General features: G+C 40.4%; 1 protein-coding gene across 2 annotated transcripts; it reads right to left on the bottom strand.

Moving 5' to 3' along the window:
• Positions 1-112: 112 nt before the first annotated feature.
• Positions 113-5,067, bottom strand: LOC141349141 (tripartite motif-containing protein 16-like protein). 2 transcript variants are annotated; one of them, XM_073864386.1, is made up of 6 exons: positions 4,289-5,067; positions 3,994-4,089; positions 3,675-3,908; positions 3,349-3,502; positions 3,138-3,185; positions 113-1,817 (listed from the first exon to the last, which is right to left on the bottom strand). In XM_073864386.1, exons 1-6 carry the CDS (start codon positions 4,877-4,879, stop codon positions 1,288-1,290), a joined length of 1,653 nt encoding a protein of 550 aa, XP_073720487.1. In that variant the 5' UTR covers positions 4,880-5,067; the 3' UTR covers positions 113-1,287. The 2 variants fall into 2 exon arrangements, with proteins under 2 accessions (XP_073720487.1, XP_073720486.1); XM_073864385.1 differs by having other exon boundaries at positions 3,138-3,198; positions 3,350-3,502.
• Positions 5,068-12,282: the final 7,215 nt, after the last annotated feature.

The following is a 12,282-nucleotide window of genomic DNA, read 5'->3' as shown; positions in this document are numbered from 1 at the left end:
GTTTAGGTGCATTTTGCTGATTGTCCTGCAGGTGATTTTGTAACACTTACGATGAATTCAGGGATTTAATTTAGATCTACAATGATTTTCAAGTGTCTGGTGATTTATGATCTACAGGTGCTGGTCATATAATTACAATATCATCAATTTATTTCACTAATTCCATTCAAAAAGTGAAACTTGTATATTATTTTCATTCATTACACACAGACTGATATATTTCAAATGTTTATTTCTTTTAATTTTGATGATTATAACTCTGGAGCCCCCCTAAGGAATTAAAATGCCTCCCCCAATTTATGCACAGGGCTTAAGGTAAAAATCTGCAACTGTTCAGCTGCACACAATTTCAAGCTCATTTGCTCATTCACATAGTGAGGTGTATGCACGTTTTCTGTGCGTACATTCATTTTATTAATCACACATGCACACTTTTAAGAAATGATTGTAAGATCAAATTTAGGACATTTTCTATGCAGCATTTTATAAATGAGGACCCAGCCAGGTGTTGAAAGGACGCGGCTACTATACTGTCCCTCAGGCTAATATATTAAGTATTCAGTTAATTAAGTACAGTACACGTTATAACTATATTAAAAATACCAAGACAGACACTTAACAGATGAAATATAGAGGATTAAGTCCACTGCAGTAATTAAAACAATGAAAAATGATCTCTTGTTTCAAACAATAAGGACCTGAAAGACTTACAGTAGAGTTTAAAGTAGAAATAAAAGCATTTACAGCAACTGATCCATGAAGGTTTCTCCATTTCAGATCATCAATCTTTATTCTTCATTGTTGGTTTGTAAAATGATCTCCAAATGAATTTAACTTCAAAATTAACCTTCAGTTCATCTCTCCATATATACTATCTGTTTAACAACTCAAAACACATTTAGATAAAACCTTCATATATACTTCAAAAAAATCTAAATATTATTAACTCCCAAAATTAACAAAGGACTAAACGACTTTCCCGTACAATGACTTTACTCTCTGCTTAACTATCATAGCACAATGCATCACTGGAGAAACTAACTAGCTAGTCAGGACTGTTTCCTGTTATTCAAATCATGAAATAAATCAAAACATCATCTCATGAAGCTAAGATGTTGGATTTTAATGTGTTTTAGTCTACAAACTAAAGTTAGAGAGACAATCTAGACAGAAAAATCTCAAAGATATAAGAAATGTATAACAAATATGAATTATAATTTATCTTTTGATTTGTCAAATTATATAAACTGGTTTAGGTGACACTTGTGTATATTAACCATGTATTATTTATAATGTTAGATCACATAGTTTCACTGTTGAGTCATAATAGTTAAACCCAAACCCAGGATAGAGAGGTTTAGTGAATGTGGTGTTGACTCTGTGGATGAGGGTCATTGTGTCAGAGACGCTGTAGAAGGACAGAGATCCTGAACTGTATTCCACATAAACTCCTATTTTACTGGACACTACTGGGAGATTTGTCTTTATCTTATTGTGCCAGAATGAACATTCAGAGGGAGAACAGTACAAACTCCAGGACTGATCATTACCTCCAAACGCACACTCATAACCCTCTCCCTTCCTGCTGATGCTCTTATATGACAATGATATAAACACATCATCACCACTCCATTCAATCTCCCAGTAACAGCGTCCACATAAACTCTCTTTACACAACACCTGAGACCAACCATCAAATCTGTCTGGATGATCAGGATACCGCTGATCTGTGTTAGTGTAAGTAGCCGCTCTGTTCTTCTCAGACAGACAGATATATCTGTATGCTGTGTTTGGATCCAGAGAGAAGAGCCTGAAATCTGAGGAAGATAAAAACATCATATTTTAATGTACATTAGTTTATAATATTTGTTTGCATGTTTCTATGATGATTTATTTGTTCATTTGAGTGTAAAGGTCAGGTTAGTATCTATACACTGATCATTTAAAGAGATGAAGTGAATAACATTGATTATATTATTACAGTCAGATATATTAGACAACAAGTCAACAGTCAGTTCTTCAGTTTCATCTGTTAGAAGAAGAAAAGATCTGAACAACTCTGACAAGAGGTGTCATGATTCTGCTCTCTTGTCCTTGTTTTAGTATTAGTCATGAGGCAGGATCATGACAGGCCCATGTTTTGTGTGAAAGCACTGGCCTTGTTTATTTTAGCCATGTGCTTTCTGTCTCGTCTCCTGACCCCACACCCTTGTTTCCTCATTAATTATCCCATTATTGTTTGATTCATGTCACCTGTTCCCCTTTGATTTGCTTCCTTATTTAATACCCTTGTGTTTGCTGTCCTGTGCACGTTCGTTTTGTATCCAGTGCCTTGCCTTGCCTTGCCTTGCCTTGCCTTGCCTTGCCTTGCCTTGCCTTGCCTTGCCTTGCCTTGCCTTGCCTTGCCTTGCCTTGCCTTGCCTTGCCTTGCCTTGCCTTGCCTTGCCTTGCCTTGCCAATACTTTGTTTAGTGTAGTCAAGTTTGCCATTGTATAGTTAGTGTTTAGTCCAGTCCAGTCTTGTTCTTGTTTAGTGTTTCAAGTCTTAGTATATTTTTCCTGTTTATGTTGTTTTCCCCCTCGTGGGTTTTGTTTTTCTTGTTTTGTTTAAATAAAGTGTCAGAATTTATTCATCTGTCTGCGATTGGGTTCATCCATACCAAGTCCTCACAAGAGGAAAATAGTGATGATAGACGACTGGATCACAAAACATCAAGACTTGTGTGGTGTTTCAGGTATGAAGTGCTTTGAAGCGGACAAAAGTGATGCAAACAAGAACAAGCAGTGAAGCATCATCAGGGTCATCATGAAGGTTTATTGATGTACGTGTGAAGTGAGATGAAATCAGGACGGTGAACATTACACTGACCAATGAGAGTCCTGACATTCATGTGGATCGATCTTTGTTGTGTTCATCACTTTTATAAGTCACTTTAGATGAAAGTGTTTGATAAATGTAATGTACTTTGACACGGACCTCAAGATTGATGCTGACCACACACACGAGGGGTGTAAAGTATAACATTATTTTTGAATAATTCAACAGCATGTCGTCAATTATTCCTTACATAATGTGTTATAGTGTATTATATGATCTCAATGTAATAAATGAGAAAATAATAATAAAATGTGTCTTACACTTTAGGAACTCCTCTCTGATCTTGGGTTCATTGGTGGGAATCATTTCTAAAAATGAAACAAAAGAAAATTAGGTGACATCATCAGATTAAATCTCATATAAAATCATCATCATTTTAATCTGCTCTGTATTTCTTCTGTTATATTTGATGTTACTGTAAGACTCATTTCTGAGAGTAAATCACAGTCTTAGTTTGAGATGTTTCTTTACCTTTCTCAGATATCTTTTCAATCTCTTCTTTACATAAATCCTCCATCTTTTCTTTCAGTTTAGTGACAGATTTCATCACATCATCAAAAGAGAGAAGAGAAGAGACAGTGATGTTGTCTGAAGATCCAGAAGATGAAGAGAGAGACTGAAAACTCTACATGAACACAACACAAAAACATCAAACCTACAATACACAACAATCAGATTTGTGCTGATTTAGACACAGTGATCTTTACTCTATTGACATGAATAAAACTCAATCCTATCAGATTAAAGTCAAGATGTATTTATTGTAATGTATGTTGTAGTGTACAGTGTTGAGTTACCTGAAGGAAACTGATGTGATCTTTTGTTTGTGAAAGTTTCTCCATCTCATCATTTCTCCTCCTCAGATCATCAATCTCCTGCTTCAGTTTCTTCAAGAGATCTTCAGCTCGACTCACTGCAGTCTTTTCCTGATCTCTGATCAGTTGTATCACCTCAGATCGTCTTCTCTCAATGGATCGGATCAGTTGAGTAAAGATCCTCTCGGTGTCGTCCACTGCTGTCTGTGCAGAGATCTGTTAACACACACAGAGAGAAACATTCAACTCAATCTCAAACACTTCTTTCAGTATTTATGTTTCTCTATTCATCAAAACTCACCGTGTGAATCTTCACAGACTCTCTTAGATCCTGAAGCTTCTTCTCTTTCTCCTGGATTCTCTGATGGAGTTTTCTCTGCTTGTCCTCCAGTAATCTCTGTTCAACAGATTCATAACAGATAACTCAACTGGTCAGGTAAGGTTTGAGTGAGTAATCTTCTAAACTAATTTCTGTTTTACAGTCAAGCTGTCATTTCTTCTGCTCTTGTGCGCCCTCATGTGGCCACGCGGCACTAATCAGTCGCTTCACTTCTGCTTTATATTTATATTTCATATATTTGTTCATTTGTTCATACCTGTTTCTCAGTTCTCTCTCCTGCAGCTGATACAGTGTCGTGATTTTTATGTTCATCCATCAGACACATTAAACAAATACATCTCTGATCAGTCCGACAGTAAACCTCGATGAGTTTGTCATGTTGAGAGCAGATCATCTCCTGAAGTCTTCCTGTCACATCAATCACTTTGTGTTTCTTTTCTCTGTGAAAAGCTTCATGTTGTTCAAAGTGAGTTTGACAGTAAGATTCAAGACACACCAGACAGGACTTGATAGCTTTGTATTTTCTCTCAGTACAGACGTCACACTCCACATCTTCAGGTCCAGCAGAACTGAGAGCAGATCGATCAGCTTGTAGTTTTGTCTTCTTCAGCATCTCCACCATCTGAGCAAACACCACATTTTTATTTAAATCAGGTCTTGTATTGAAGGTCTGTCTGCATTGAGGGCAGCTGTAGTTTCTCTTCTGATCATCTTGATTCCAGCAGTTTGTAATACAGCTCATACAGTAACTGTGTCCACAGGGAATGGTCACTGGATCCTTCAGTAAATCCAGACAGATTGAACAGATGAACTGATCCTGAATCACTGAAAAATTCGCTTCCGCCATTTTACTGACTGCACAAATACAGTCACGCGTTCAAAAACTCTTCAGTAGTTTCGGTTTCTCTTCTCAATAAATGTTTACATGTTTGAGATGAAAACGCAAGCGAAGTAGATTAGTGAAGTGAATACTGACATCTACAGTCCAAACTCATTTTAACAACACAAACCTGTCTATGCACTGAGTACTAGTCTTTCTTAGGTTATATATTTAGGGCCCGAGCACACCAGGGTGTGAGGACCCTATTGTTTTTGCTCCGTTTATTATTAGGGCCCGAGCACCGAGGAGCAGGCCAGAATGGCCTGCACCGTGGGTGCAAAGCCCTATTGTTTTTGCTTCGTTTATTATTAGGGCCCGAGCACCGAGGAGCAGGCCAGAATGGCCTGCACCGAAAGGTGCGAAGCCCTATTGTTTTTGCTCGGATTATTAGGGCCCGAGCACCGAGGAGCAGGCCAGAATGGCCTGCACCGTGGGTGCAAAGCCCTATTGTTTTTGCTTCGTTTATTATTATTAGGGCCCGAGCACCGAGGAGCAGGCCAGAATGGCCTGCACCGAAAGGTGCGAAGCCCTATTGTTTTTGCTCGAATTTATTATTTTTTTTTTATTTTTATTTTTATTTTTATTTTTTTTAACACTTTTGGGCATTTTGGGTGCCTTAACATACTCGAAAACTCTTGAAATTTGGCACAGACGTTAGAGTCGTCCGTCATTGCGAACAGACAAAGGCTGGAACACGGGCGTGGCACGGGGGCTCTGTAGCGCCCCCTGTAATGCAAAAACAAACAGTAGTGTGCAGATCGGGCAAACATGTACGCACATTTACGAAAGTTGGTACACATATAGATCTCATCGACCCGAACAACTTTCGCCCTCTAACATTTTAGCTCCGCCCAACAGGAAGTCCGCCATTTTGGATTGTTTAAAAAATGCATGCGGTGAACTTTTGAATACTCCTCCTAGGGGATTCAAGCAAATGACACCAAACGTGGTGATCATGATGTCAAGACATTGGACTTGCTAAATTGCGAAGGGATTTTTGATATCTCGAACGGTGTTGCAATGGCGAAGCGGCAAAGTCATGGCGAAATCAGAGAAACAGAAAGTGTCTAATATCTAAGGCAAAAAATGTCTTATAGTGATGACACGCGGGGTGTTTGTTCGTCTGAAGATTTCGATCGCATCGATGTGCCAATTGTGAGTCTCGGGTATAGCGCCACCACCAGGCGCCAGGAAGTGTTGCAGTCACAAAGGTTGATTTTTTTGACAGTTCCATGTGATGTTCTTTTAAATACTCCTCCTAGAATGTTTATGCGATTGACACCAAAAGTGGTCAACATGATGCCAAGACATAGTAGATGATAAATTGCGAATGGATTTTTGATATCTCGAACGTTGTTCTCATGACAACGCGTCAAACTTTACTTTCATTTTAAAAGCATATTTAAGCCCTTCAGTTCCATGCAGTGAACTTTTAAATACTCCTTCTAGGATATTCATGCGATTGACACCAAACGTGGTCAACATGATGCTGAGACATTGGAGATGATAAAATGCGAAGGGATTTTTGACATCTTGAACGCTGTTGCCATGGCAACGCATCAAAGTTTACTATTATTTCAGAAATATTTAAGCCTCTTGGCATGCTTAGATTAACTACAAATTTGGCACACACATCAGAGTTGTCAACTGTTAAGTGTTGACAAACAGGTCAGACATAGGTGTGCCTCTTAAGTCGCTCACTAGCGCCCCCGTTTGTCCAAAATGTGGGGTTTCTTTTACCTACAGTCCCCAATTGGGTCAGTAACAACATAAATAGTCCACCAATATTTAACCACTTGATGCACTTGCCCACCGTGCATCGTTTTCTCGGAGGCACCGTGTAGCGGTAAAAATACGTGCGAGGGCCCGCCATCGCTGCTTGCAGCTATATTTATTATTATTATTTTCCGAAATGAATCGCATTTTTGAAGGCCTAAACATACCCGAAAACTCATGAAAATTTGCACACGTGGCAGAAGTGGCGAAAATTTACATGTAGTATAGGCGTCAGAAGTGGGCGTGTAAAAATGGCTCGATAGCGCCACCTGCAAAATTTCAAGAGAACAGCCCCCCCACTACGAAAAACGTACAGATACGAAATTTGGTAGGATCATCTAGCACCCCAAGACCTACAAAAAAGTCTCTTGGAGCTAAGCTCTAAACCCCACAGGAAGTCGGCCATTTTGAATTTTCTCTGTCATTTTTTGACATTTCCAAGCGTTGTACTTTAACGAACTCCTCCTAGCGAGTTAATCCGTTCATTATCATATTTGGTCAGTCTCATCTAAAGGCCTTTGCGATGCTAAATTGCGGAGATCTTGACTTTTCGTCGGAGGGTGTGTCCGTGGCGGCCTGACAAATTTCGGCATTTTCGCCATGAAACAGGAAGTTGTTATAACTCAGGCATACAATGTCCAATCTGCCCCACACTTCACATGTTTGATAAGGGTCTTGACCTGAACACATTTTAATGCCAATATTCAACTTCAGTCATAGCGCCACCTAGAGGTAGCAGGAAATGCCATGTTTTACGCTGTGATTTACTGCTCTTAGAGATTTAATCAAATGATCATCATTTTTGGTCAGACTGATGTTAAGCCCTTTGCCGTGATAAATTGCGAAGATCTTGACTTTTCGTTGAAGGGCGTGTCTGTGGCAGCCTGGCAAAGTGTGATGTTTCGCCATGAAACAGGAAGCTGTTGTAATTCAGGCATACATTATCCGATCTGCCCCTGACTTCACACGTTTGATAAGGGTCCTGGCCTGAACACGTCAATATAACAATAATCAGGTACAGTCATAGCGCCACCTGCTGCACACAGGCGGTGTGGCAGATCAGTTTCCCTTTGAATATCCACCTATATTTACCTACTTTAATTCATATCCCCCTGGTTCACTGCTTTACCGATGCAATAGGGTAGCGGTGCATATGCGTGCGAGGGCCCTTCCATCGCTGCTTGCAGCTTTAATTATTATTATTATTATTATATTCCGAAATGAATCGCATTTTTGAAGGCCTAAACATACCCGAAAACTCATGAAAATTTGCACACGCGTCAGAAGTGGCGAAAATTTACATGTAGTATAGGCGTCAGAAGTCAGCGTGTAGAAATGGCTCGATAGCGCCACCTGCAAAATTTCAAGAGAACAGCCCCCCCACTACGAAAAACGTACAGATACGAAATTTGGTAGGATCATCTAGCACCCCAAGACCTACAAAAAAGTCTCTTGGAGCGAAGCTCTAAACCCCACAGGAAGTCGGCCATTTTGAATTTTTTCTGTCATTTTTTGACATTTCCAAGCGTCGGACTTTAACGAACTCCTCCTAGAGATTTAATCCGTGTTTTTTTTTTTTTTTTTTTTTTTTTTTTTTTTTTTTTTCTCCTAGGGGGTTTTTTACCCCGGGGAGGTAGCCTGCTTGGGCTTAATTTAGCTTCTTCTCCTAGACGTTACATTAGTAATACGCTCGTTCATAATGTCGAGTCATAGCCTCAGCAAATTTGACAGCTTATGCTATTGTGTATTATGTTGTGCTATCTGTCATTTTTCTGTGCTTTTACTGCTTCTATTAATGTAAAGCTGCTTTGAAACAATTGAGTATTGTGAAAAGCGCTATATAAATAAAATTGAATTGAATTGAATTGAATTGAATCATCATATTTGGTCAGTCTCATCTAAAGGCCTTTGCGATGCTAAATTGCGGAGATCTTGACTTTTCGCTGGAGGGTGTGTCCGTGGCGGCCTGCCAAAGTTCGGCATTTTCGCCATGAAACAGGAAGTTGTTATAACTCAGGCATACAATGTCCAATCTGCCCCACACTTCACATGTTTGATAAGAGTCTTTGCCTGAACACATTTTAATGCCAATATTCAACATCAGTCATAGCGCCACCTAGAGGTAGCAGGAAATGCCATGTTTTACTCTGTGATTTACTGCTCTTAGAGATTTAATCAAATCATCATCATATTTGGTCAGACTGATGTTAAGCCCTTTGCGGTGATAAATTGCGAAGATCTTGACTTTTCGTTGAAGGGCGTGTCCGTGGCAGCCTGGCAAAGTGTGATATTTCGCCATGAAACAGGAAGCTGTTGTAATTCAGGCATACATTATCCAATCTGCCCGCGACTTCACACGTTTGATAAGGGTCCCGGCCTGAACACGTCAATATAACAATAATCAGGTACCGCCATAGCGCCACCTGCTGCACACAGGCGGTGTGGCACATCAGTTTCACTTTGAATATCCACCTGTATTTATCCACTTTAAATCATACCCCCCTGGTTTACTGCTTTACTAATGCCATAGGGCAGTGGTTCTCAAACTTTTTTAGCGTGCGGCCCCCCTTGTGTATGGCGCATTCCTTCGCGGCCCCCACAAAGAAAATTTATGACAAGAAAAAAGTTTTAAAACTCAACTTTTAATTAAACAACACATATTAAATGATATGAAGTAGTGTTGTTGGTTAGTAGTCTTATTTTTTTTAGGTTTAATTGCACAGAATTCATGATAAATTAATTTATTTTATAAAATGTCATAAAACTGGGGCCCCCCTGGCACCATCTCGCGGCCCCCCTGGGGGCCCCGGCCCCCAGTTTGAGAACCACTGCCATAGGGTAGCGGTGCACATGCGTGCGAGGGCCCTTCCATCGCTGCTTGCAGCTTTAATTATTATTATTTTTCTTCTTCTTCTTCTTCTTCTTCTTCTTCTTCTTCTTCTTCTTCTTCTTCTCCGAAATGGATCGCATTTTTGAGGGCCTAAACATACCCGAAAACTCATGAAAATTTGCACACGCGTCAGAAGTGGCGAAAATTTACATGTAGTATAGGCATCAGAAGTGGGCGTGTAAAAATGGCTCGATAGCGCCACCTGCAAAATTTCAAGAGAACAGCCCCCCCACTACGAAAAACGTACAGATACGAAATTTGGTAGGATCATCTATCACTCCAAGACCTACAAAAAAGTCTCTTGGAGCGAACCTCTAAACCCCACAGGAAGTCGGCCATTTTGAATTTTCTCTGTCATTTTTGGACATTTCCAAGCGTCGTACTTTAACGAACTCCTCCTAGAGATTTACTCTGATCATCATCATATTTGGTCAGTATCATCTAAAGGCCTTTGCGATGCTAAATTGCGGAGCTTTTGACTTTTCGTTGGAGGGCGTGTCCTTGGCGGCCTGGGAAAGTTTGATGTTTCGCCATGAAACAGGAAGCTGATGTAATTCAGGCATACGTTGTCCGATCTGCCCCTGACTTCACACGTTTGATAAGGGTCCAGGCCTGAACACATCAACATGGCATAATTCAGTAACACTCATAGCGCCACCTAGAGGCAGCAGGAAATACCATGTTTTATGCTATGTCTTACTGCTCTTAGAGATTTAAACATATCAACATCATATTTCACCAGTGTAATCTCAAGACCTTGTGTGATGATAAAGAGCAACGGCCTTGACTTTTCATTAAAGGGCGTGTGCGTTGCAGCCTCGCAAAGTATCGCTAAATGAATCGCATTTTTGACAGGCTAAACAAGCTCAAAAAGTCATAAAACATTGCACACACGTCAGAAGTGGCAAAAATTTACACGTGGCATAGGCGCCAGAAGTGGGCGTGTAGAAATGGCTCAATAGCGCCACCTGCAAAATTTCAAGAGAACAGCCCCCCCACTACGAAAAACCTACAGATACGAAATTTGGTAGGGTCATCTATCACCCCAAGACCTACCAAAAAGTCTCTTGGAGCGAAGCTCTAAACCCCACAGGAAGTCGTCCATTTTGAATTTTTGCTGTAATTTATGTGCAAATTTTGTCATTTCCAGGCTTTGTACTTTAACGAACTCCTCCTAGAGATTTTAATAGATCGTCATCATATTTGGTCAATCTCATCTAAAGGCCTTTGCGATGTTAAATTGCGGAGCTTTTGACTTTTCGTTGGAGGGTGTGTCCGTGGCGACCTGCCAAATATCAGCGTTTTCGCCATGAAACAGGACGTTTTTATAACTAAGGCATACAATGTCCAATCTGCCCCACGCTTCACATGTTTGATAAGGGTCTTGGCCTGAACACATTTCAATGCCAATATTCAGCTTCAGTCCTAACGTCACCTAAAGGTAGCAGGAAATGCCTTGTTTTACACTGTGATTTACTGTTCTCAGAGATTTAATCAAATCATTATCATATCAGGTGAGACAGATCTTAAGCCCTTTGCGATGAAAAATTACGAAGATCTTGACTTTTCGTTGAAGGGCGTGTCCGTGACGGCCTGGCAAAGAGTGATGTTTCGCCATGAAACAGGAATCTGTTGCAATTCAGGCATACATTATCCGATCTGCCCTATACTTCACACTTTTGATAAGGGTCCCGGCCTGAACACATTAATATAACAACAATCAGTTACAGTCACAGCGCCACCTGCTGCACACAGGCGGTGTGGCACATCAGTTTCCCTTTGAATATCCACCTATATTTGCCCACTATAATTAAGATCCCCCTGGTTAACTGCTTTACTAATAGCATAGGGTAGCGGTGCACATGCGTGCGAGGGCCCTTCCATCGCTGCTTGCAGCTTTAATTATTATTATTATTATTATTCCGTTTCTTCTCCAAAGTGAATCGCAATTTTTAGGGCCTAAACATACTCGAAAACTCATGAAATTTTGCAAACACGTCAGAAGTGGCGAAAATTTACATTTGGCATAGGCGCCAGAAGTGGGCATGTAGAATTGGCTCAACAGCGCCACCTGCAAAATTTCAAAAGAACAGCCCCCCCCCACTACGAAAAACGTACCGATACGAAATTTGGTAGGATCATGTAACACCCCAAGACCTACAAAAAAGTCTCTTGGAGCGAAGCTCTAAACCCCACAGGAAGTCGGCCATTTTGATTTTTCACTGTGATTTCTGTGCAAATTTCGTCATTTCCAGCCTTCGTACTTTAACGAACTCCTCCTAGAGATTTTATCAGATCGTCATCATATTTGGTCAATCTCATCTAAAGGCCTTTGCGATGTTAAATTGCAGAGCTTTTGACTTTTCGTTGGAGGGTGTGTCCGTGGCGGCCTGACAAAGTTCAGCATTTTCGCCATGAAACAGGAAGTTGTTATAACTAAGGCATACAATGTCCAATCTGCCCCACGCTTCACATGTTTGATAAGAGTCTTGAGCTGAACACATTTTAATGCCAATATTCAACTTCAGTCATAGCGCCACCTAGAGGTAGCAGGAAATGCCATGTTTTACACTGTGATTTACTGCTCTTAGAGATTTAATCAAATCATCATCATATTTGGTCAGACTAATGCTAAGTCCTTTGCAGTGATAAATTGCGAAGATCTTGACTTTTCGTTGAAGGGCGTGTCCGTGGCGGCCTGGCA

Source organism: Misgurnus anguillicaudatus, unplaced genomic scaffold (genome assembly GCF_027580225.2).
Source record: "Misgurnus anguillicaudatus unplaced genomic scaffold, ASM2758022v2 HiC_scaffold_26, whole genome shotgun sequence".
NCBI classification, from domain to species: Eukaryota; Metazoa; Chordata; class Actinopteri; order Cypriniformes; family Cobitidae; genus Misgurnus; species Misgurnus anguillicaudatus.
Note: the sequence above shows the minus strand (reverse complement) of the source record. Positions and strands in the feature narration are given on the sequence as shown.

Bases quoted from the DNA above. Each gene is read 5' to 3' on its own strand.
- LOC141349141 (XM_073864385.1), bottom strand. From the start codon at position 4,879: ATGGCGGAAGCGAATTTTTCAGTGATTCAGGATCAGTTCATCTGTTCA. The intron at 3,503-3,674 runs GTAACTCAACAC...GTGTTCATGTAG, and splicing joins ATCACATCAGTTTCCTTCAG to AGTTTTCAGTCTCTCTCTTC. The intron at 3,199-3,349 runs GGTAAAGAAACA...TAATTTTCTTTT, and splicing joins TTGAAAAGATATCTGAGAAA to GTTTCATTTTTAGAAATGAT.